The following is a 24,151-nucleotide window of genomic DNA, read 5'->3' on the forward strand; positions in this document are numbered from 1 at the left end:
ACGTTTTGCCCTCTTACACAATGCTATCTTATGACATCAGAACACTTTTACTATTGCGATGCATTTGAACATTTGCATTAAATAACCAACTACATTTACAAACTTGTTCGTATGCAATCAAATTGTGCAGTAGCTCAACTGATAGAGCATTGCACTTGAAATGCAAAGGACTGGGGTATGAGTCCGGAAGAGCACGCTAGTTGACACGTGAGCAGAATGTGTCAAAGAAGCACCACAAAATAATATGATTGCTTCAGCAATTGCATTTTTCATGTCACTTTTGCTTTTTATGACATTATCGATTAGGTTTAAGGTTTAGGGAAGGGAGATGAGTTTTTTTATTATTTAAAACTCAATAGAGCAATAACTCTAAAAACCTAATCCGTTTGGGAGCAAATTTAACTCACTTTTAGCACCACTCAGTGGACATTTCACATCTGAACTGCCATGATGCATGTAAGCAACCATATAATACCATTTTGCAAAAATGTTGCCACAGTAATTTTCATGAGATCAGGCTGGTTATCACATTTTATCAAGACACAAAGCTCTAAACAGACAGACAGACAGAAAGACTCACAGGTGTCAGATTTGAGCATACTGCTTGTGCTGCGGAAGTACTGCGGGTTCTCTATGACAGGAATCTTGGTCATGCCGATGATGACGGCGTCTGCGTTCATTTCAGAGGAGGAGGGTGTGTTGGAGCCATTAGACACATGATGAAGAGGGCTGGCAGAGTCATCGTCATTACTGATGACTGAAGAAGGACCTGTGTCAAAAAGAAAGACTTACCCTCACAATCACTATATACAAGAGCTATTGAAAACTTTACTTTGCTCCATACTACCAGGAGTATACTGGTATTAAAATGCATTTTTTCACTGTTTTACTGGATATATCTACATTTCTTTGCCTCAATCTCCTTTGACGTTAAAATGTAACCTCTAGTGCCAAAATAAACAATCCCCTGGCCTATAATGTTGCACCAATAATAAATAAAGAAATCCCTGTCACCAAATTAATATTTAAATGGTCATATTTATTAGTAAACATATAGTATGTCTCAATTAGTAATAATGTGATGCCACTCTGACCCTGTCCCCCTTAAGGAAGACCACTTTGTATCTTACTGGCAAATGCATTTCATTTTTTTTTTTTTTTTTTTTTACAAGTCTGGAAATTACAGTTTTAAAATTCCCTCAGTTGTCCAGGTCCTGTTAATAAAATAAATAAATATAATAAGAATTATTTAAAAAAAAATAATAATAATAAAAAAATAAATTAATGTGCATGGTCTCTCAGGGATAGCAAGCCCATTTGAAAAGTCTGACACGAATCCAGTCAAAAGTCAAATGTCTTTCACATAATCATAAAGGATAAATAAAACAGTGTGGTTTCCGGTCTCATGTACTGTAGGTGTAGTAGTATCATATGAAGAACATGAGCCATGCCAACTCAATCAGTGTTTAAAATCAATCATCATTTCACTCAAGAATTCATATGATGAGTGCCAGTTCTCTGTTTTAATTGGAATACAACATGAGAAAGCAGCACAATGAAATGAGTTGTGTACACTTTAAAACATTTGAAAGTGCCAAAGACAGCCAAAAAGCCCAAAACATTCTAAAGAATTGTCATCATGGGTGTAATTGTTTAGCTTCCATTAATTTTTAGCAATACATTCATCAAGAATTATTCCCTTGTAATATACTGTATACTTAAGCAAAAAAAAACCTTGCTCTACATAAGTAAGATGATATTCTGATCATTGGTGAAAGCGCCTCCCTTTTATAAGTTGCTCAAACTGTTTTAAATCAATATATAAATATAAAAAAGATAAGTACTTTTTATTTAAATTGCAATGTATTCCCAATTTTTATTGCCAGACTTAGATATAAGTATAATTAAAGAGTGTACATACACTGCCAGGCCAAAAAATAAATAAATAAATAAATAAATAAATAAACGTCCAGAGTTGCATAAATTTTTGGCCGAGATCTTGTATTGATGACGGGAGAGTCGAACCACTCCGTAAAGTCTTCTCCAGCACATCCCAAAGACTTTCAATGGGGTTAAGGTCAGGACTCTGTGGTGGCCAATTCATGTGTAAAAATAATTCCTCATGCTCCCTGAACCACTCTTTCACAATCTGAGCCTGATGAATCTCGGCATTGTCGTCCTGGAATATTCCTGTGCCGATACATCTTCTGACATGGTTGTTTAAGAAATGAGAAGCTACACACTGCATCAGTTAGGGTTAAAAGAATTGTTGCCAGCTGAAACATATTAATCACTACAATAATGATCCAGTCATATGCTCTTAAGTATCTGCTTATTTAAATCCAAATGGGGACTTTATTTTTTTTGGCCAGGCAGTTTATAATAGATAATGCACAGTCAGCTGGTCATTATAACAAAATAAATGCTGACAGGGTGATCAGCAACCCAAAATGTAGCGAAGGATAATGACTGAACTTGCTTATGACACCAAAAAAAAAATAAAATAAAAAAAATAAACATGAAACATTGATTTGATTTTAAATTATAATGAAATGTGAAGGGTCTATTATATGAAGTTTACTGCTTAATAAACAAAAAGTATTGACAGCAGAATGCCACAACTTAGAATCCCAGAGCCATGTGCCACATGATCAAACATGAAATCGTCATGTTGCTTCCGTTGCATGTTGCATGCACCCTGATATCAACCCCATTTAACCGAATTACAGACAAGTTTCCCTCATTAGACATTTTTTGTGTAAATTTAAGCATGATCACATTTCTCTCTAACACCCTGTGTACACTGGACACAAGCAATGTTGCGTCCCGCCGCATCCATGGTCGTTTCAGACCATTCTGGTGCCCTAGGTGAGATCCCTATTGCTGCCCCCGTTGGGGTGACCAGACTGATCACACTGTGAATTCAGTAACAGTTAGTTGATTGTGGCAGACTCCTCTTTGCCCCCCCCCCCCCCCGAGCAGGTGATGCCCTATTCGACCACCTAGTTCGCCTATACCTAGAAACGGCCCTGGCCACAGCGGCTTGAGGCTGTCTACACTGGAAGTGTCGAAACGAACATTTTAAACTGTTTATTTGTCTTGTTGGCAGGAGTAGCTCCAGTGTGTGAAGTGCAAAATGGGAGTCTACTGTTGGCGCAACGCAACGACACGACTTACACATCTAGTGTAGACAGCATAATTGATTTTAATGATAGTGATTTGCTTTTGTCGCTCACATCTGGTGTAGACAGGGTGTAACACTACTGATAGCACACTGTGCAAGCAAACTCTAATACACAGGTTCTGGTTCCATGGAAACCAGGAAGTAATGGAGTTCAAAAACAATGGCGAACGCAATTCGGAAATTGCATTTTAGGGTACAAATTACATTTTCACTTGACTGGAGGTGGGGTTAGGAGGTAGAGTTAATAAAAAATGTATTCATTTTGACTGAATTACATTATTTACTAAAAATACAACTCGCTTTTGGTGCACTTTGTGGACATTTGTGTGGACAACTCTGCAGAATGGGGTCGATGTCTGGGTACCGGAACATTCGTAGCAGCATGTCGAGTTCCCCAATGATCATGTTGGAGTTCATAGGAGAACATGAGAAAATAAAGACAGAGAAAAGAATTGAGAAACAACTCATCAATGTGGGCAAACAATAGGGGGATCTAATCAAGAATTTATATGAAAAGTGCCAGTTTTCTGTTGTTATAGGAATAAAAGACAAGAAAACAGCTAAAAGAAATGAAGTGTGCTCATTTAAACATTTTCTACTGTAGTGCCAAGGACAACCAAAAGTAATGAAACTGAAACAGATAGGACACATTATTTTAGTTTGGCTGCAATCAGCAGTGGCATGTTGAATGATATCTTTGTGGCAGAGGTGCATTAGCCTCACTTATAGTATATCTGAGAGAATAAAACAGGAAATTGGAGCTCGGGCCATGTTGATGACCTGTCTGATGGCATGTTACAGATCAGAACATTTACTAGAAAACCATGCGTCTTGTTACTGGCACACCATCAGTGTTTCTGCAAATAATGAACAATTTTTAAAGAGATGCCAACACCATCTTCAAGGCCATTATGACATCATCTAGGACTGAATCAAGGCACTCACTGTAATAATGGGGCAAAAGATCGCAGGTTACTGAAGGTTGTGCGCTATGGAGGTTTGAGGATTGTGCCAGTATAAATACATGGATCAGCCACAACATTAAAACCACCTGCCTAATATTGTGTAGGTCCCCCTCGTGCTGCCAAAACAGCACCAACACGCATCTCAGAATAGCATTCTGAGATGATATTCTTCTCACCACAATTGTACAGAGCGGTTTTCTAAGTTACCGTAGACTTTGTCAGTTTGAACCAGTCTGGCCATTCTCTGTTGACCTCTATCATCAACAAGGCATCACCACAAAACTGCCCCTCACTGGATGTTTTCTGTTTTCAGAGTAAATTCTAGAGACTGTTGTGTGTGAAAATCCCAGGAGATCAGCAGTTACGGAAATCCTCAAACCAGCCCGTCTGACACCAACAACACATGGACATCATCCATGTGATTATTTAATCAGCCAATCGTGTGGCAGCAGTGCAGTGCATAAAATCATGCAGATACGGGTCAGGAGCTTCAGTTAATGTTCACATCAATCATCAGAATGGGGAAAAATGGTATCGCAGTGATTTGGACCGTGACATGATTGTTGGTGCCAGATGGGCTGGTTTGAGTATTTCTGTAACTGCTGATCTCCTGGGATTTTCATAAACAATAGTCTCTAGAGTTTACTCAGAATGGTGCCAAAAACAAAAAACATCCAGTGAGCGGCAGTTCTGTGGATGGAAATGCCTTGTTGATGAGAGAGGTCAACAGAGAATGGCCAGACTGGTTTGATCCGACAAAATCTACGGTAACTCAGATAACAGCTCTGTACAATCGTGGTGAGAAGAATATAATCTCAGAATACTATTCTGAGATGCGGGTTGGCACTGTTTTGGCGGCACGAGGGGGACCGACACAATATTAGGCAGGTGGTTTTAATGTTGTGGTATGTTCATTTATGTAAAAGGGGTCACATTATGCATTATTGCAATTTTTTATTGTGTATTTACATATTTATTAAAATCTACACCCATAGGCAATAGCCTGCATGATTGATTGACCCTTGGTTTAAGTACTTGTTTTCCATGTCCTCACTAAAAAAAATCATTGCAAATGGAGTTAAGCGACAGGGGTTAGACTGCAGTCTGGTCAGGGTGAAGAGGGCGTGCAGACGAAAGAAGAGACAATCAGGGATGACCAGGGGTCCTGACATTACAGTGCATGAGCTTGAGGCAGGACGACTGTCAGACTGTTATAATGATTCTCCCTGCTGTTCCAGAGGTAATTGAATGTTGAAGGTCTCTTGAGATTAACGACACTCTGATAGACATGTTGCTGTCTTTAAATCTATATTCACTATTTTTCTGTTCAAACATGATAATAAATCTAATACAGTTTTGTTGTGTTAATATTATCAGCTGTCACACACTGGTTTGGATTCTTGTTTGGGTTTGTATGGAATATATAACAAATATATATTTTAAATAATATAATTAAACGGTTGCAATTTAGATGCCAGAATACGTGACTGCTTTTGAATGGACATCATTTGAGAAACCAGACTGATCACACTGTGAATTCACTAACAGTTGGTTGAAAGTTCTGCTACTGAAATCAGTATGTGCTTACCGAAATTCTGACCACTTCTCCCAGTGGCCAAAGCTGGAGGTGTTGTTAAATATTTGGGCATGTGAGTAGTTTTTTATTTATTTATTTATTTTTTATTTTGGAATGTCCAATTCCCAATGTACACACTAAGTCCTCATGATGGTGTAGTGACTTACATCAGTCCAGGTGGCAGAGGACAGATCCCAGCTGCCACAGCACACGTGGAGGCTTCACGCCACCCACCGCAGCAACCACGCCCAACTCACCACACGCCCCACTGAGAGCAAACCACCTTATAGTGATCACAAGGAGGTTACCCCATGTGACTCTACCCTCCCTAGCAACCGGGCCAATTTGGTTGCTTAGGAGACCTGGCTGGAGTCACTCAGCACGCCCTGGGATTTGAACCAGCGAACTCCAGGGGTGGTAGCCAGCGGCTTTACTACTGAGCTACCCAGGTCCCATACATGTGAGTAGTTTACAGCTGAAATGTCAACAGAGTGGCACCAAAAGTGAGTTGTATTTTTAGTTGCAAATGACGTAATACATTTACCAGGAATGTGTATTTTTTTAATATTACCCACTCACCCAAACCCAAAAACCAACCCTACACCTTACTGTCAGTAGAGTAAAAATGAAATTTTAGATTGAAAATGCAACCTCCGGATGTCACTTACCATTGTTTTAAGTGAGAGTGATTACTTCATGGTCCCCAAGGGATAACAAGATCCCATGTTTCAGAGTTTGTGCTAGAAGAAAATGTGTTACTGTTTGAATTGATGCACAAATGTCTAATAAGGGTTAGGCACTTATCAGTAATTCGGCTTGATTTCAGGGTACATGGACTTTCGGAAACAACATGTCAATTTTCCATGTGATCATGTTAGGAGAAACTTTTAGGTTTTAACTTGTACGTTTTTGCCAGTATAAAGGTGTACTTACAGCATTTACCAGCAGGGGCTAACTGCTGAAACTAACCAGTCAAACCTTGACCCCTGATGTTACCTTAAAGGAATAGTCCGGGTTCAGTACAAGTTGAGCTCAACTGACAGCATTTGTTGCATAATATTGATTACCACAAAAATGTATTTTGACTTGCCCCTCCTTTTCTTTAAAATAAGCAAAAATCAGAGGTTGCGTGGCGCCATGCGAGGGTCGGACGTGTGAACGGCGAGCTCTGCACACTTTGCAAGTTTTTAATACTTTTTGTGTAATAAACCGGTGAGATTAGATACACTCTGTTCCTTGACTGTTCTATGAAGTCAATATGTCAAAGAATTCAAAATCATCGGGCTCTGGAGACATTAAAAGACACTTACGTGCTCAAGCTGATACTTCAGACAGGGCTGCAGACCAGGGACTCGATTTGGACGGTGCGGCGGGAAAGATTCAGCGTCAACTGTCAAGCATGTCAGCAATGCTGGTGAAGGTCGTTGTGGACTTGGAGGATCTTGTTGTAATACGTCGATCAATCACGGCCATGGAGATGAAATTCTCTGAGTTGGCTACAAGAATGGGGGACGTCGAGAAACAGATTGATTATCTGGAGTCATCGGAGAGGGAATTAGCAGCTAACACGCTAGCGACCAAGGCAGATTTGCAGCACGTTTGGGAAAAGTTGGAAGACCTTGAGAATCGTAATCAGCGAAACAACATCTGAATTATTGGAATTCCTGAGAATGAAGAAGGCCGAGATATGGTGAAATTCCTAGACGAGCTCTTCCTGAGTCTGCTTGATATAACAGGCCATAAGCTGGAAATCAAGCAAGCTCACAGGGTCCCGGTTCTGAGATTCGCTGAGGGAGACAGGCCCTGATCAATTCTGGCCAAATTTCTGAGATCATCCGATAAAGATCTCGTGTTCCACGAGGTGAGGAGAAAAGGAAGGCTTTCTTGGAAGAACCACAGCATTTTCTTGTTCCCAGACTTTACGAATTTAACAAGAGAGAAACGTGACCAATTCAAGGAATGCAAGAAGCTCTTACATCAATGGAAGGTCACTTTGCACTGATGTTCCCGGACAGATTGAGAATAGATGCTAAGGATGGCCGCAAAGTATTTACTTGTCCCCAACAAGCATTGTTATTCATAAAGTCAATGGAATGAGTAAGTCTTTGTGTGGCACTCGCTTTGCAGCCAAGTGGACCTGACTCACTGAATATTCACTTGACCGTCCGAGGAAACTGGGCACCTTCTTTGTTACTTTTTGTGCTGGTTCCGCCTATGGGCTGGAGTTTGTTTTGTGGAATAACAATCCTTCGGGACAGTTGTGGATGAATCTGTATGTTCTTTGTGCTTATGCCTTCTATTGAATGAAGTTTGTTTTGTGGAATATTTTTTGCAGGATATTGGAATGATTAGGTCATCAGCTGCACTCATGAAACAGCCGGCTCACTGAACATTCGTTTGACTCTCCGAGGAAACTGAACGTTTTTTTGTTTGTTTGTTTGTTTGTTTTGTGTGTGTGCTGGTTCCGCTTGAGGCTGGAGTTTGTTTTGGGGAGGAACACACCTTTGAGACAGTATGTGGATGAATCTACACATTCTTTGTGTTTATTCTGCCTATTGGCTGGAGTTTGTTTAATAGATTTACTTCTGTTAAGTAATTCTGTCTAACAAAATTTGTTTAGAAACACCGGACTTGAGCAATCCTACGGCAAAGTTGTCGTGGGAGCTCTCGTAGGTGTTCATGGACTGTTTGAGTTTAGAGGGATGGACACCAGTTCGTGCTGTCATGCGTGGGGTTAATGTGCACGTTTTTCTTTTTTCTGTTTGTTTGGTTGGTTTGGGGGGAAGTTCGGGGTTTGTTTGTTGCTCTAATGTTGGAATGTGGTCTTTATAATTTTGTTTTTGACATACAATCTATTTTTTCTAATATGTCAAAATGTCAAATGTTAATATGAATGGATTGTCTCTCTCCACGTAGAATGTGAATGGGTTGGGGCACCCCATAAAAAGAAGGAAGGTTATTTCTATAATATTGTGTTTCTTCAAGAAATGCATCTTTCCCCGCAGGAAGCTGAAAAATTTGGGAGGATATGGGGTGGACATGTTTTCTTTAGTGTTGGCTCAAGTAAGATCAGGGCAGTCATTACATTGATAAGTAAACATTTACAATTCAAATGTATCAAACATATTAATGATAAATTAGGAAGAGTCATTATTGTTTTAGCAGAAATTCAGTGGCAATGTCTTATTTTGGTTAATATTTATGCACCTAAAGCTGATGATCAGGGCTTTTTTATGAAGGGATGTTGCAAGCCGCTAGCACCCCTCATGATATAATATTGGGAGGAGACTTATATCTTTTGATGGACTCAGTCCTTAATCATAGTGAAGCAAAAGTGTGTAAGCCCCCTAGAGCAACATTGATGCTTCACAGGATGTGTAAAAATCTTGGTCTTACAGATATTTGGAGACTTTTGAACCCATCTGGTAGGGACTATACATTCTTTTCATCAGTCCATAAGATTTATTCTAGAATAGATTTTTTTTTATATCTAAAAAAAAGTCCCTCATTTCATCTGTTGTTGATTGCTCATTTGGAAACATCTTAATCTTAGATCATGCCCTGGTGTGTTTAGAGGTGTTGCCACATATGGAGAAAAAGAATTAATATAGTTGGCGCTTTAATGTATCCCTTTTGCAGAATCCTGATTTCCAACAAATGTTAAAGGCTGAAATCATTGTTTATATGGAGACCAACTGGTCCTCCGTATCCTCTGTGGGCGTGGCTTGGGAGGCACTTAAGGCAGTTCTTAGGGGTTGGAAGGGAATATTAAAAGTGCCGAGGCAGAGCTGAAGTGCCGAATGTCGTCTGATGGCCTCAGAGAATTGACCCGATTGAAATACAAATAGAAAACTATTTTGTCGCAGCAGGTGGAGTTTTGGCTATTCAGGGCAAAACAGTCATACTTTGAGTTGGGGGACAAAGCAGGGAAGCTTTTGGCTAGATACATAAAGTAGAGAGAGTTTTTTTCTACCATTCCATCAGTGAATTCTGCTGGTGGTGAAATTTTTACCTCAGCCATTGATATTAATAATGCTTTTAAAGAATTCTATCTTGATCTCTATAGTTCCATGTCTTCGTCTACTGATGATGATATTAGAAATTTTGTGGAACCATTAGAACTCCCTAAACTGATGACTGAGCAAAATAATTCTCTTGATTCGGAGATGACCTTGGTGGAGCTTGGTGAGGTAATTAAGGCCTTGCCTATAGGCAAGGCTCTGGGGCCAGATGGCTTTGCTGCTGAGTTTTCTAGATCTTATGCTACAGAATTGGCCCCACTTTTGTTAGAAGTGTATACGGAATCATTAAAGAATGGAAAGCTTCCACCAACCATGACACAAGCCTGGATAAGTCTGATTCTTAAAAAGGACAAAGATCCAAGTGAGTGTAAGAGTTATCGTCTAATTTCCCTGATCCAGCTAGATGTTAAAATATTGTAAAACATTTTGCCTAACTGATTAAGTTATGACATCTCTTATCCATATAGATCAGGTCAGTTTATTCAGGGCTGCAGCTCTTCTGATAACATTATGCGTTTCATCAATATCATTTGGTCAGTGGCGAATGATCAGACTCTGGTCGTGGCCATCTCACTTGATGCTGAAAAGGCGTTTGATATGGTAGAATGGGATTATCTTTTTCTCCCCTTTTTCTACCCAATTTGGAATGCCCAATTCCCAATGCACTCTAAATCCTCGTGGTGGTGTAGTGACTCGCCTCAATCCAGGTGGTGGAGGACAAATCTCATTTGCCTCCGCATCTGAGACCGTCAACCCGTGCATCTTATCACGTGGCTTGTTGAGCGCGTTACCGCAGAGACATAGCGCGTGTGGAGGTTTCATGTCATCCACTGTGGCATCCACGCACAACTTACCACGTGCCCCACCGAGAGCGAACCACATTATAGTGACCACAAGGAGGTTACCCCATGTGACTCTACCCTCCCTAGCAACCGGGCCAATTTGGTTGCTTAGAAGACCTGGCTGGAGTCACTCAGCACGCCCTGGGATTCAAACTCGCGAACTCCAGGGGTGGTAGTCAGCGTCTTTGCTCGCTGAGCTACAAAGGCCCCAGAATGGGATTATCTTTTTAAGATATTGCAAATGTACGGGTTTGGGAATACTTTTATTGGATGGATTAAGTTACTTTATAGACAAAAGGTACAAACAAATGGATTATTTTCAGATTATTTTACTCTGGATAGGGGCATCCGGCAGGGTTGTTAATTGTTCTGTCTTGCCCTTGAACCATTAGCAGCTGCAATAAGAAGGGAAGATGATTTTCCAGGGGTGGTGGCGGGAGGTATGGCGCAAAAGCTTCTACTTTATGCAGATTATATTTTATTATTTGTCTCCGACCCCACTAGATCTATGCTTTTCCTCCACAGCATTATTAATTCCTTTTCTAAATTCTCAGTATACAGAGTCAACTGGTCTAAATCCAAAGCTTTGGCTCTGATAGTGTACTGGCCAGTAACGGCTTTCCAGCCAGCTGCCTTCCAGTGGCCCAAACAGGGCATTAAGTATTTGGGCATTTTATTCCCAGCAAATTTGTCTGATTTAGTTCTGAGTCTGAGTTAATTTTGACCCCTTAATAAAAAGGTTTTCAACAATGTGAGCAGGTGGGCTTCATTACATTTATCTATGATTGGGAAGGTTCATGTTATTAAAATGAATTGTATTCCAAAATTCAACTACCTGCTACAATCTCTCCCTGTAGATGTCCCCCTCTCTTATTTAAAGCAATTTGATAGCATAGCAAAATCCTTAATTTGGAATGGTATGCATCCCAGATTACATTTTACATAGTTACATAGGCCGATTGACAAAGGTGGGCAAGGCCTACCCATGATTTTGTTTTATTATTATGCATTCGGCTCAATGGTCATTTCCACCTGAGAGCCCCTCCCTGGTTTTGTATTGAACAGGAAGCTCTTGCCCCTATTTTGCCATTGCAAAGCCTTTCTATCAAACTAATCGGAGAAGTTAAGTTACACCCCATTATCTCACATTTGCACTCGGTATGGACAATAGTGTCCAGAGTGTTTAATTCGGACATTTATTTAAATGTTGCCTCAAGCATATGGATGAACCCTCCTGAGCAAGGGCGCGATAGAGCCTGTCCCTCCGGCCGAGATGAGGAAAGGGTTCTACAGCCCTTACTTCATCGTACCAAAGAAAGGCGGTGGGTTGAGACCAATCTTGGACCTGTGAGTACTGAACCGGGCCTTGCACAGATTCCCGTTCAAGATGCTGATGCAAAAACGTATTCTAGCGAGCGTCCGACATCTAGATTGGTTCATGGCGGTAGACCTGAAGGATGCGTACTTCCACGTCTCGATCCTACCTTGACACAGACCCTTCCTGCGGTTTGCCTTCGAGAGCCAGGCATACCAGTATAAGGTCCTCCCCTTCGGCCTGTCCTTGTCCTCTCACGTCTTCACGAAGGTCACGGAGGCAGCCCTCGCCCCGCTAAGGGAAGTGGGCCTTCGCATTCTCAACTATCTCGACAACTGGCTGATCTTAGCTCACTCTCGAGAGTTGCTATGCGCACACAGGGACCTCATGCTTCGACACCTCAGCCGACTGGGGCTTCGGGTCAACTGGGAAAAGAGCAAGCTCTCCCCGGTTCAGAGCATCTCTTTTCTCGGTCTGAAGTTGGACTCGGTCTCGATGACAGCACGACTCATGAACGAACATGCTCAGTCAGTGCTGAACTGTCTGAAGGCATTCAGACAGAGGACAGCGGTTCCACTGAAACTTTTTCAGAGGTTCCTGGGGCATATGGCATCCTCAGCGATGGCCATACCGCTCAGGTTGATGCATATGAGACCGCTTCAGCACTGGCTTCAGACTCAAGTTCCAAGATGGGCATGGCGCTGTGGGACACATTGCGTGGACATCATGCCGATTTGTTGCCACCTCTTCAGCCCTTGGACCAACCTGGCATTTCTACGGGCAGGGGTTCCCCTAGAGCAGGTCTCCAGATGCGTCGTGGTTACAACAGACGCCTCCAAGACGGGCTGGGGCGCCGTATGCAATGGGCACGCAGCCGCCGGTTCTTGGACTGGCCCGCGGCTGCATTGGCACACCAACTGCCTAGAGTTGTTGGCAGTACTGCTCACCTTGCGGAGGTTTTGCCCGTTGATCCAGAGCAAGCACGTGTTGGTCCGGATGGACAACACAGTGATGGTAGCTTACATCAGCTGCCAAGGCGGTCTACGCTCCCAGCACATGTCACAACTCGCCCGCCGTCTCCTCCTCTGGAGTCAGCAGTGCCTCAAGTTGCTACAAGCCACTCATATACCGGGCGACCTCAACACTGCAGCGGACGCGCTGTCATGTCAGGTTACCCTCAGGGGAGAATGGAGACTCCACCCTCAGGTGGTCCAGCTGATTTGGAGTCAATTTGGTCAAGCACAGGTAGACCTGTTTGCTTCCCGGGAATCCTCCCACTGCCCACTTTGGTACGCCCTGACCGAGGCACCTCTCAGTATAGACGCGTTGGCACACAGCTGGCCACCTGGACTATGCAAGTATGCATTTCCCCCAGTTAGCCTACTCACACAGACCCTGTGCAAGGTCGGGGAGGACAGGGAGCTGGTCGTCCTAGTAGCATCCTACTGGCCCACCCAGACATGGTTCTTGGATCTCACGCTCCACGCAAACCCCCCCCCCGGTGAGTTCCCCTGAGGAAGGACCTTCTTTCTCAGGGACGGGGCACCATCTGGCACCCGCGACCAGACCTCTGGAATCTCAACGTCTGGCCCTTGGGTGGGAAGCGGAGGACTTAAGTGGTCTACAGCCTGCAGTGGTAGACACGATCACTCAGGCTAGGGCTCCCTCTACGAGGCGCCTGTATGCCTTGAAGTGGCGTCTGTTCGCTAAGTGGTGTTCTTCCAAACGGGGAAGACCCCCAGAGATGCGCAGTTGGATCTGTGCTTTCCTTCCTGCAGGAGAGGTTGTAGGGGGGGCTGTCCCTCTCCACCTTGAAGGTGTATGTAGCCGCTATTTCGGCTCATCACGATGCAGTAGATGGTAAGTACTTGGGGAAGCACGACTTGATCATCAGGTTCCTGAGAGGCGCTAGGAAGTTGAACCCCTCTAGACCGCGCCTCGTTCCCCCATGGGACCTCTCCCTTCAGGGTCTATGGGGAGCTCCCTTTGAGCCCTTGGAGTCAGCTGAGCTTAAGGCACTCTCTTTCAAGACTGCCCTCCTGATTGTGCGCACTTCCATCAAGAGGGTAGGGGAACTGCAAGCGTTCTCTGTCAGCGAATCGTGCCTGGAGTTCATCCGGGTTACTCTCATGTGATCCTGAGACCCAGACCGGACTATGTGCCCAAGCTTCCCATGACCCCTTTTAGGGATCAGGTGGTGAACCTGCAAGCGCTGCCCAGGAGGAGGCAGACCCAGCCTTGGCGTTGCTGTGTCCGGTGCGAGCTTTACACATCTATTTGGATCGCACGCAGAGCTTTAGAAGCTTCGAGCAGCTCTTTGTCTGTTTTGGTGGACAGCCAAAAGGAAGCACTGTCTCCAAAAAGATGATCGTCCACTGGGTCATTGACACCATCACTATGGCATATCAAGCTCAGGACATACCACCCCCTGCGGGGTTACAAGCCCACTCTACCAGGAGTGTGGCAGCCTCCTGGGCCCTGGCCAGTGTCACCTCTTTGGCAGACATCTGCAGAGCAGCGGGCTGGGCAACACCCAACACCTTTGTGAGGTTCTACAATCTCCGGGTTGAGTCGGTTTCGTCCTGTGTAGTGGCAGGCACAAGCAGGTAAGTTCCGGGACAGCTGGCCGGGTGTACCACTTGCGCATAGTGCCTTTCCCCTCCCTTGAGGGGAAGACGTGCACTCTTGACTCCCAGTAGTGTTCACAGACTGTACTCTGCATGAGGTGGTTCCCCATAGGTAATCCCATGTGTTTTATCTTCCATAAAATCGTTTCCCTCTTGGTAGGGCCCTCTGCTCCGGTCGCCATGCTTATAGAAACTCCTCCTCCCTTGGGTAGGACCTACCATGCGACTCTCCACATGACATACTTCCGACAAGACTCGGTAAGACCATGTGACTTATTTACACTTGAAGTACCCCCCGTTTCTCTGGGCAGGGTGTGGTCTCCGCGGTGTCTTTCCCTTGGGAGTGAACCCCCCACCCCAGTCCATTAACAAAATTCCACTCATTTTGGGGAGAAAAAAGAGGGAAAAGGGGCCTCGGCTAGGCTAGCCTGTCCCTATTTGTTGAGCAGTCGACTTGTTCCTGAAGGACTGTTTGACACTCATAGCAGCGTTGGGGGAGGTTACGTGACAGCCTGATGCGCTAGCTTCGAGGCACACAAAAGTCTTCCCATCTTGCACTGCTAGTCCACGTAACACAGTTCAGCTAGTTGTGGCGTTTTGTATAGGGACCCCTAGTGTCAATGCATCGACACAACATCGAGTGAGTGACAGATATGGAACGTCATGGTTACTTTCGTAACCTTCGTTCCCTGATGGAGGAAATGAGACGTTGTGTCCCTCTTGCCACAACGCTGAACTACTCGCTGAAATGGCTGGGACCTTGTCTCAGCTCCTCAGCACAAAACCTGAATGAGTGGTTTCATACCAGCTCCTTTTATACCCGTACGTCCGGGGGAATGGCATGCAAATTCCATTGGCCTTTTTTCAAAAGATCAGAGGTATTTCGGGCTCCCAAGAGTGACCCCTAGTGTCACTACATCGACACAAACTTGAACCAGTTCTTGAACCATTTATACACGTTATATCACACCAAAAAGTGTTAATATACATACAATAAATAATAAGTGATCTGTTGTTTAAATTTTAATAATACACAATTTAAGTTATTAATATTAAATTCACACCTGAATGTCAGAATTCTTTCTTTGTGATGAACAGTAGCATTGACTGTGAGTCCACATCAAATGCTCCATTTGCGACAGGGAGTGTTTTTATATTTTGCCAGAGGAGAAAGACTACATTTTAAATGTGTCTCTACTAAAGGTTAATTTGATTAGGACTACACTAGCATTTAATTGCTCTTAAAGCTAACAGGTTACAAGCCAGAAAGCTCCAATTTTGTCTTCATGGGGTCTTCATAATACTTCCAGAAAAATGCATCAAGCACAGGTGAAAACACAATTATTTGTTTGTTTTCAACTATTTTAATGAGGTTGTACTATCATATTGAATTTTCGGCAACATTTGAGTAGTAACTTCATTAATATAGTCCTAACTCAAACCCACACTCAAAAAGCTAATTGGAGATCAAAAGGAAACATTCGGAACTACCATGCTGATTACCCATGTGATCATGCTAATTAAGATATACACTCACCAAGCACTTATGGTCCTAATAAAGTACCCAACGTGGTCTTCTGCTGTTGTTGCCCATCCACCGCAAGGTTTGACATGTTGTGCATTCTGAGATGCTATTCTGCTCACTACAATTGTACAGCAGGGTTATCTGAGTTACCGTAGCCTTTCTGTCAGCTCGAACCATTCTGGCCATTCTCTGTTGACTTCTCTCATCAACAAGGCGTTTTTGTCTGCAGAACTGCCACTCACTAAATGTTTTTTTGTATTTGGCAACATTCTAAGTAAACTCTAGAGACTGTTGTGCATGAAAATCCCAGGAGATCAGCAGTTACAGAAATACTTAAACCAGCTCTTCTGGCACCAACAATCATGTCACGTCGAAATCACTGAGATCACATTTTTCCCGATTCTGATGGTGTCTGCTGCCACACGATTTGCTGATTAGATAATCACATGAATAAGTAGGTGTACAGGTGTTGCTAATAAAGTGCTCAGTGAGTGTACATTCTATAGATCAAAATATACCTACTGTAGACACTTTCAGTTCGAACTGAAAGCTCTTGCACTCATTTGTGTGTGTATCCGGTAAGGAAACCCGGCCACTGCTCATACTTAAACTCTTGTTTTCGTCTTGCTTGCAGAGAGGAAGTGATCTATTGATCAGCGGAGTTAATGAGAAGAGATGGATATACAAATGGAGGGATGAACAAATGGATAGAAAGGGTGAAAAGCCCGATGGATGAGGGGTGAAAAGGAAAAGCGTTCAGAGAGGAGAGCAGAGGGCAGATTCTTTGTAGGATTGGATTTCGGTTACACAGCAATACAGGCTGGGACCCCTGCACCATGAAACGCAGTCAGGCCAGCACATGTAGAGGAAAATATCATATTCCCAAATATAAAAGAGATTGATCATTTTTCAGTTTTAATGCCTGATACTATTTTTAAATACAAAACACTCTCAGCCTCTTGTATGACAATAAAACTCCTGCTCTTCCTTCTGAAAACCCCAAGATGACAGGAAGAGCACGAAAAAAATTTAATACTTTCTTTTTTCCTCGTGTGGTGCATGTGAATTTTTTTGCTGGAATGAAAATCTATCCGAACCCCATAATAGAGTTAAAAATACACTTTGCTGTTCGATCTAGCTCATTTTTAACACTGTGAATGTGTTGCAAATGTAACACTTTAATAATCAAAATCTAAAAAAAACCATTTCGGTTGACCAATAATCTGAATATCGATCTGAATTAGTGTCATATTTACTAACAAGAGGGGTGGTACTTTTTCCAGCAGGATGCTACCAGGCCGATGCACATTATGATATAAAAAATAAATTAATAATAATTTGTCACAAGTTAAAGATGTTGGATAAAAGAAAGAGAAAGAGGCTGTTTCCACCGAACGAGTCCTTGCTCTAGAAACAAATTTATGCAGTGCCACGAAAAAAACACGTAACAGTCAAAGATGTCTGCCTAGAGTCTAGTGCATGTTTACATAGAAAAACAATGGAAAATCAGCATGGGCGGACACAAAAATGCACTCTGTGTGAACGGCCCCAAAGGTGGTTTAGGTAATTTAGGTTGTTTGTTGTGTGTTATACACTTGTCGATGAGTCATTAGCATCTATCAAATTTGTCTTGACGCACAGACCGATCAGTTGTATTTATGTGCAACATTGCCTATGAAACCCATATACTGTCTCAAGAATCATAATAAGGAGAAAAATAATACTGTAGATAATAGATACTGTCTATATGATGAAAGCTATGTCCAGTGGGGTGCAAGAATCCTGAAATTCCTGGTAAAATTGAGTCTCCTAATCCCTGCCTGGTCTGAATAATGGTTGTATTGTTTACGGCCCTGATACTAAGCACGGTACATATTCTGCTGAAATAGTAGGAGTAGTATGGTAGCATGCTATTCTGATCATAGCCCAGCATTCCCTCATAAGCATTTTGCTTTGAATGAACACAGATGGTCAGACATTTAACAGGATAATCTGAAAGCAAACTTTGCTAAAATCATCAACTATCCTTGCTGTCCAAACATAAGATAACTGGAATGTTACACTTGAAGGTTGACAGTAGTAATCATTTTCTCCTTTAACCATTTGTCATCACGTTAGTGGTTGTTCAGTCAGCAGAGCTTTCCCTAGAGCACATCACTCAGCATGTATATCAGTTTGAAGGTGACCACATATAGTCTAAAGTTGAAAAGATATGTTAGAGAATTTTGCGGCGAATTTGTCTTTCTTGTGTCCTCTCTTTTGGTTGTCGATAGATTTGTCTCAAACCAACTCAATCAACATGAAACATTTGAATATTTTCAGGGTGAAGAAAAGATAATATTTGCTGTATAAAGGCCATTTTCACAGAGGGTCAGAGGAGAGACTACAGCTTTCAGGAAAGAGAAATCCTATTGCTTGTGTACATGTAGTGAAAAGAATGGTGGACAGCACAATCAAAATAAAATTGCCATGCAAGACGTTAGGGAGTGACAACCTGCCAAACAGGTTTTTGTTCATAACACAACACATTATCACATTAAACTCAGAACAACGCAGATTATATTAAAATATATTAAAACGTCCGTTGTAGTGTTGAGGTTGACCGGGATGTGAGTGGCTTGCAGCGACTTGAATTGCTGCTGACTCCAGAGGAGGAGACGGCGAGCGAGTTGTGACATACAACGAGAGCGCAAACCACCTTGGCGGTTGACATATGCTACCGTTGTCGTGTTGTCTGTCTGAACTAACACGTGCTTGCCCTGGATCAATGGTCGGAACCTCCGCAGGGCGAGCAGAATTGCCAACAACTCGAGGCAGTTGACGTGCCAATGCAGTCGCGGACCCGTCCAGAGGCCGGTGGCTGCGTGCCCGTTGCAAACAGCACCCCAGCCCATTTTGGAGGCATCTGTCATGACCATGACGTGCCTGGGGACCAGTTCTAGAGGAACACCTGCCTGTAGGAATGAGAGGTCGGTCCAAGGGCTGAAAAGACGGTGACAGACTGACGTAATGGCCACGCGGTGTGTCCCGTGGTGCCATGGCCGTCTTGGGACTCGAGTCTGGAGCCAGTGCTGAAGCGGCCTCTTATGCATCAACCCGAGCGGGGTGGCCACCGCCGATTATGCCATATCCCACAGGAACCTCTGAAAAAGTTTCAGTGGAACCGCTGTTCCCTGTTTGAACGCCTTCAAACAGGCCAGCACCGACTGGGCATGCTCGTTCGTAAGGCGCGCCATCAAGGAGACTGAGTCCAACTCTAAACTGAGAAAAGAGATGCTCTGAACCGGGAGGAGCTTGCTCTTTTCCCAGTTGACCCGAAGCCCTAGTCGGCTGAGGTGTGAGAGCACCAGGTCCCTGTGTGCGCACAACACGTCTCGAGAGTGAGCTAGGATTAGCCAGTCATCGAGATAGTTGAGAACACGAATGCCCACCTCCCTTAACGGGGCAAGGGCAGCCTCTGCGACCTTCGTAAAGACGCGAGGAGACAGGGACAGGCCGAAAGGGAGGACTTTATACTGATACGCCTGACCCTCAAACGCGGACCGCAGGAAGGGTCTGTGTCAAGAAAGGATCAAGGCGTGGAAATATGCATCCTTCAGGTCTACCGCCGTGAACCAGTCTTGATGCCGGACGCTCGCCAGAATGCGTTTTTGCGTCAGCATCTTGAATGGGAGTCTGTGTAAAGCCTAGTTCAGAACTCACAGGTCTAAGATTGGCCTCAACCCACCGCCTTTTTTCGGAGCTCTTGAGTACTGCAGCCACTTGGGCATGCAGCACAATTAAATGCAAAAGGTAACAAAAAGATGGAGATCTGCTTACCAGCTCCAGAGCAGCGGGTTTTGTTGTCCCTGGGTCGCCCGTCTCAAGGGCGCTTTGAAGCCTTTCACGGGTTCTGGGCGGCCGCGAGACGGGTGGCATCTGCTTCCTGCAGTGGGCTCCACACCGGGGCCGGGCCGAAGGGGCGGGCTGCGGCGGAGCTGGTGCAGTCACCGCAGGGGTACGCCCTTGGCAATGAGTAGACGGGGTGCGGGATCTTGAGCCACGCCGGGGCAGGATATGCCGGCTAGCATCCATCTACTGCTCTACCATCGAAAACTGCTGGGCAAAGTCCTCGACGGTGTCACCGAACAGGCCCGCCTGGGAAATGGGGGCAGCATGGAATTGTGTCTTGTCGGCCTCACCCGTCTCGACCAGGTTGAGCCAAAGGTGGCGCTCCTGGACCACTAGTGTGGCCATCATCCGCCCGAGAGACCGCGCCGTGACCTCCGTGGCTCGGAGAGCGAGGTCGGTTGCCGAGCGCAGTTCCTGCGTCAATCCCGGTGCAGAACTACCCTCGTGCAGTTCCTTTAGCGCCTTGGTGGTCTTGCAGGAGAGCCATGGCGTGCAGGGCAGAGGCGGCTTGTCCAGCGGCAACGTAGGCCTTGGCCATCAGAGACGACGTAAACCTACAGGCCTTGGACGGGGGCTTTGGGCACCCGCGCCAGGTGACGGCGCTCTGCGGGCATAGGTGCACCGCGAGCGCCTTTATCCACCGGGGGATTGCCAAATAGCCCTTGGCCGCCCCACCATCGAGGGTAGGTCCAGCCCGGCCCTCCTCTTTGCCACATACCTAAAGAGAGCACAACACCCATTACCAGCAGAGAACCATGGCCTCAGACTTGGAGATGCTGACCCTCATCCCAACCGCTTCACACTCGGCCGCAAACCTCCCAAATGCATGCTGGAGCTCACAGCATGATGATGCCAACAGGACCACATCATCTGCAAATAGCAGGGATGCAATCCTGAGGCCCCCAAACTGGACACACTCCACACCTTGGCTATGCTTTGAGATCCTAACCATGAATATCACAAACAGGATCATGACAAGGAACAGCCCTGTTGGAGTCCAACGTCCACTGTGAACAAGTCTGACTTAATGCTGAGGATGCGGACACAGCTCTTGCAACAGTCATACAGGGGCTGAATGGCACATACAGGCAGCCCCGGTACCCCATTTACCCCCAATGGAACAGTTATGCTGCATTCCATTCAAGTGGGATGAGGAATATTTCTACATGATATCTCCGACCATAAATGCATTTCATTCCCTGATATTCGGAACTGCAATGCTCCCATTAGCTTAGCAGGGGTTTGACTCTCATTAGAGATGTCTCCTAGAAACCCAACTGATAAACAATGCTGCAGTGCTAGCATTTGTGCTACAGGTGTACAATTATCAAAAGAGATTATAATGTTTTACACACCTGTCTCTGCAGGCTTTTGTTAAACAAGTTTTAATATCACGTAATGTGGAAACAAACTCATTTATCGATATTACTTAATAAAGTGAATGTTTATCACTTACTTTGTATATCTCCCTGAGTGTCGACATGTTTGTGTGACATCATGCCCCTGCATCTCAGCGAAATCAGAGTTGAGAATTTCTGCACGAGCCTACAAGTTGTAATTCTGACTTAAAGATGCATTCCATTGCACTTTTCCTAGTAGGAAGTTGTAAAATCCGACTTTCCGAGTTGAACGGAATGCAGCACTACTTTTCAAAACTTGATCTGACACTGAATGCTCAAGCAGCATTCAGTGTGCTTTTTAAATCCAAAAAGCACACTGAATGCTGCTTGAGCATTCATGTTTTTAAATCCATAAGGATCTCTTTCTCAACAGCAATACCAACAATGATGACAGCTGACTCGTCAGACAGCGTGATCTTACGCTTTTCGCTCTTGAATTACATACATCACTTAAAGCGTGATTGCGTCACTCAAGGCCAGCTAGAAGGCCTCGACCGGGACATATCCTAAAGATCACACCCACCAAGAACAAATCAATCAATCTGACTGGCTGATGAATCTGACAGTCTGACTTTAGTTGCCCATTCATTTGCACTTTTGAGGGATTCTGAAGAAATTCTGAAGGCCTGAAGGGGTGGAGCTCAGACTCACGCGCTGCTTCGGGCATGCGATTTGTGAAAGAGTTGTCACACTTTGCTTGTAAGCATAAGTTTTTCTCTATTTGTTTGTAGATGAATTAAGAGTGGAAAGTGATTAAAAATACATAGGCAAAAAGGTGATTGAGAATGAAAGGATGAAAAATATTTATTTATTTGGAATGTTAGGCCAGCAGAGAAGGCTTTGCTGGCCCTGAGAATTCGCCACTGACTGTACCATTGTTTTCAATAATCAGAATCAGAATAAGCTTTATTGCCAAGTATGCTTACACATACACTATATTGCCAAAAGTATTCGCTCACCCATCCAAATAATTGAATTCAGGTGTTCCAATCACTTCCATGGCCACAGGTGTATAAAATGAAGCACCTAGGCATGCAGACTGCTTCTACAAACATTTGTGAAAGAATGGGCCGCTCTCAGGAGCTCAGTGAATTCCAGCGTGATACTGTGATAGGATGCCACCTGTGCAACAAGTCCAGTCGTGAAATTTCCTCACTACTAAATATTCCACAGTCAACTGTCAGTGGTATTATAACAAAGTGGAAGCGATTGGGAATGATAGCAACTCAGCCATGAAGTGGTAGGCCACGTAAAATGACAGAGCGGGGTCAGCGGATGCTGAGGCGCATAGTGCGCAGAGGTCACCAACGTTCTGCAGAGTCAATCGCTACAGACCTCCAAAGTTCATGTGGCCTTCAGATTAGCTCAAGAACAGTGCGTAGAGAGCTTCATGGAATGGGTTTCCATGGCCGAGCAGCTGCATCCAAGCCATACATCACCAAGTGCAATGCAAAGCGTTGGATGCAGTGGTGTAAAGCATGCCGCCACTGGACTCTAGAGCAGTGGAGACGCGTTCTCTGGAGTGAGTAATCACGCTTCTCCATCTGGCAATCTGATGGACGAGTCTGGGTTTGGCGGTTGCCAGAAGAACAGTACTTGTCTGACTGCATTGTGCCAACTGTGCAGTTTGGTGGAGGGGGGATTATGGTGTGGGGTTGTTTTTCAGGAGCTGGGCTTGGCCCCTTAGTTCCAGTGAAAGGAACTCTGAATGCTTCAGTATACCAAGAGATTTTGGACAATTCCATGCTCCCAACTTTGTGGGAACAGTTTGGGGATGGCCCCTTCCTGTTCCAACATGACTGCGCATCAGTGCACAAAGCAAGGTCCATAAAGACATGGATGAGCGAGTTTGGTGTGGAAGAACTTGACTGGCCTGCACAGAGTCCTGACCTCAACCCGATAGAGCACCTTTGGGATGAATTAGAGCGAAGACTGCGAGCCAGGCCATCTCGTCCTACATCAGTGTCTGACCTCACAAATGAGCTTCTGGAAGAATGGTCAAAAATTCCCATAAACACACTCCTAAACCTTGTGGAAAGCCTTTCCAGAAGAGTTGAAGCTGTTATAGCTGCAAAGTGTGGGCCGACGTCATATTAAACCCTATGGATTAAGAATGGGATGTCACTTAAGTTCATATGCGTCTAAAGGCAGATGAGCGAATACTTTTGGCAATATAGTGTACAAGGAATTTGTCTTGGTGATGGAAGCTTCCAGTGCACAAACAATAAAACAACAAGACAGAGATAATAATAATAAAAAAATAGAATACAAATAATAAGTGAATAAAAAATATAAGTATATATAGAAATACACAATAAGACTATATACAGGTGCATCTCAATAAATTAGAATGTCGTGGAAAAGTTCATTTATTTCAGTAATTCAACTCAAATTGTGAAACTCGTGTATTAAATAAATTCAATGCACACAGACTGAAGTAGTTTAAGTCTTTTGTTCTTTTAATTGTGATGATTTTGGCTCACATTTAACAAAAACCCACCAATTCACTATCTCAAAAAATTAGAATATGGTGACATGCCAATCAGCTAATCAACTCAAAACACCTGCAAAGGTTTCCTGAGCCTTCAAAATGGTCTCTCAGTTTGGTTCACTAGGCTACACAATCATGGGGAAGACTGCTGATCTGACAGTTGTCCAGAAGACAATCATTGACACCCTTCACAAGGAGGGTAAGCCACAAACATTCATTGCCAAATAAGCTGGCTGTTCACAGAGTGCTGTATCCAAGCATATTAACAGAAAGTTGAGTGGAAGGAAAAAGTGTGGAAGAAAAAGATGCACAA

The 24,151-nt window shown here is 44.0% G+C and overlaps 1 protein-coding gene across 1 annotated transcript in view; it reads right to left on the reverse strand.

Moving 5' to 3' along the window:
* The window catches only part of LOC127424667 (BDNF/NT-3 growth factors receptor-like), an 80,534-nt gene that overhangs the window by 17,600 nt on the left and 38,783 nt on the right, over positions 1-24,151 (reverse strand). Inside the window, exon 12 of the mRNA XM_051670033.1 lies at positions 581-769. Within this exon, the coding sequence (XP_051525993.1) occupies positions 581-769 (189 nt within the window). The remainder of the gene's footprint in view (positions 1-580; positions 770-24,151) is intronic.

This window comes from Myxocyprinus asiaticus, chromosome 33 (assembly GCF_019703515.2).
Source record: "Myxocyprinus asiaticus isolate MX2 ecotype Aquarium Trade chromosome 33, UBuf_Myxa_2, whole genome shotgun sequence".
NCBI classification, from domain to species: Eukaryota; Metazoa; Chordata; class Actinopteri; order Cypriniformes; family Catostomidae; genus Myxocyprinus; species Myxocyprinus asiaticus.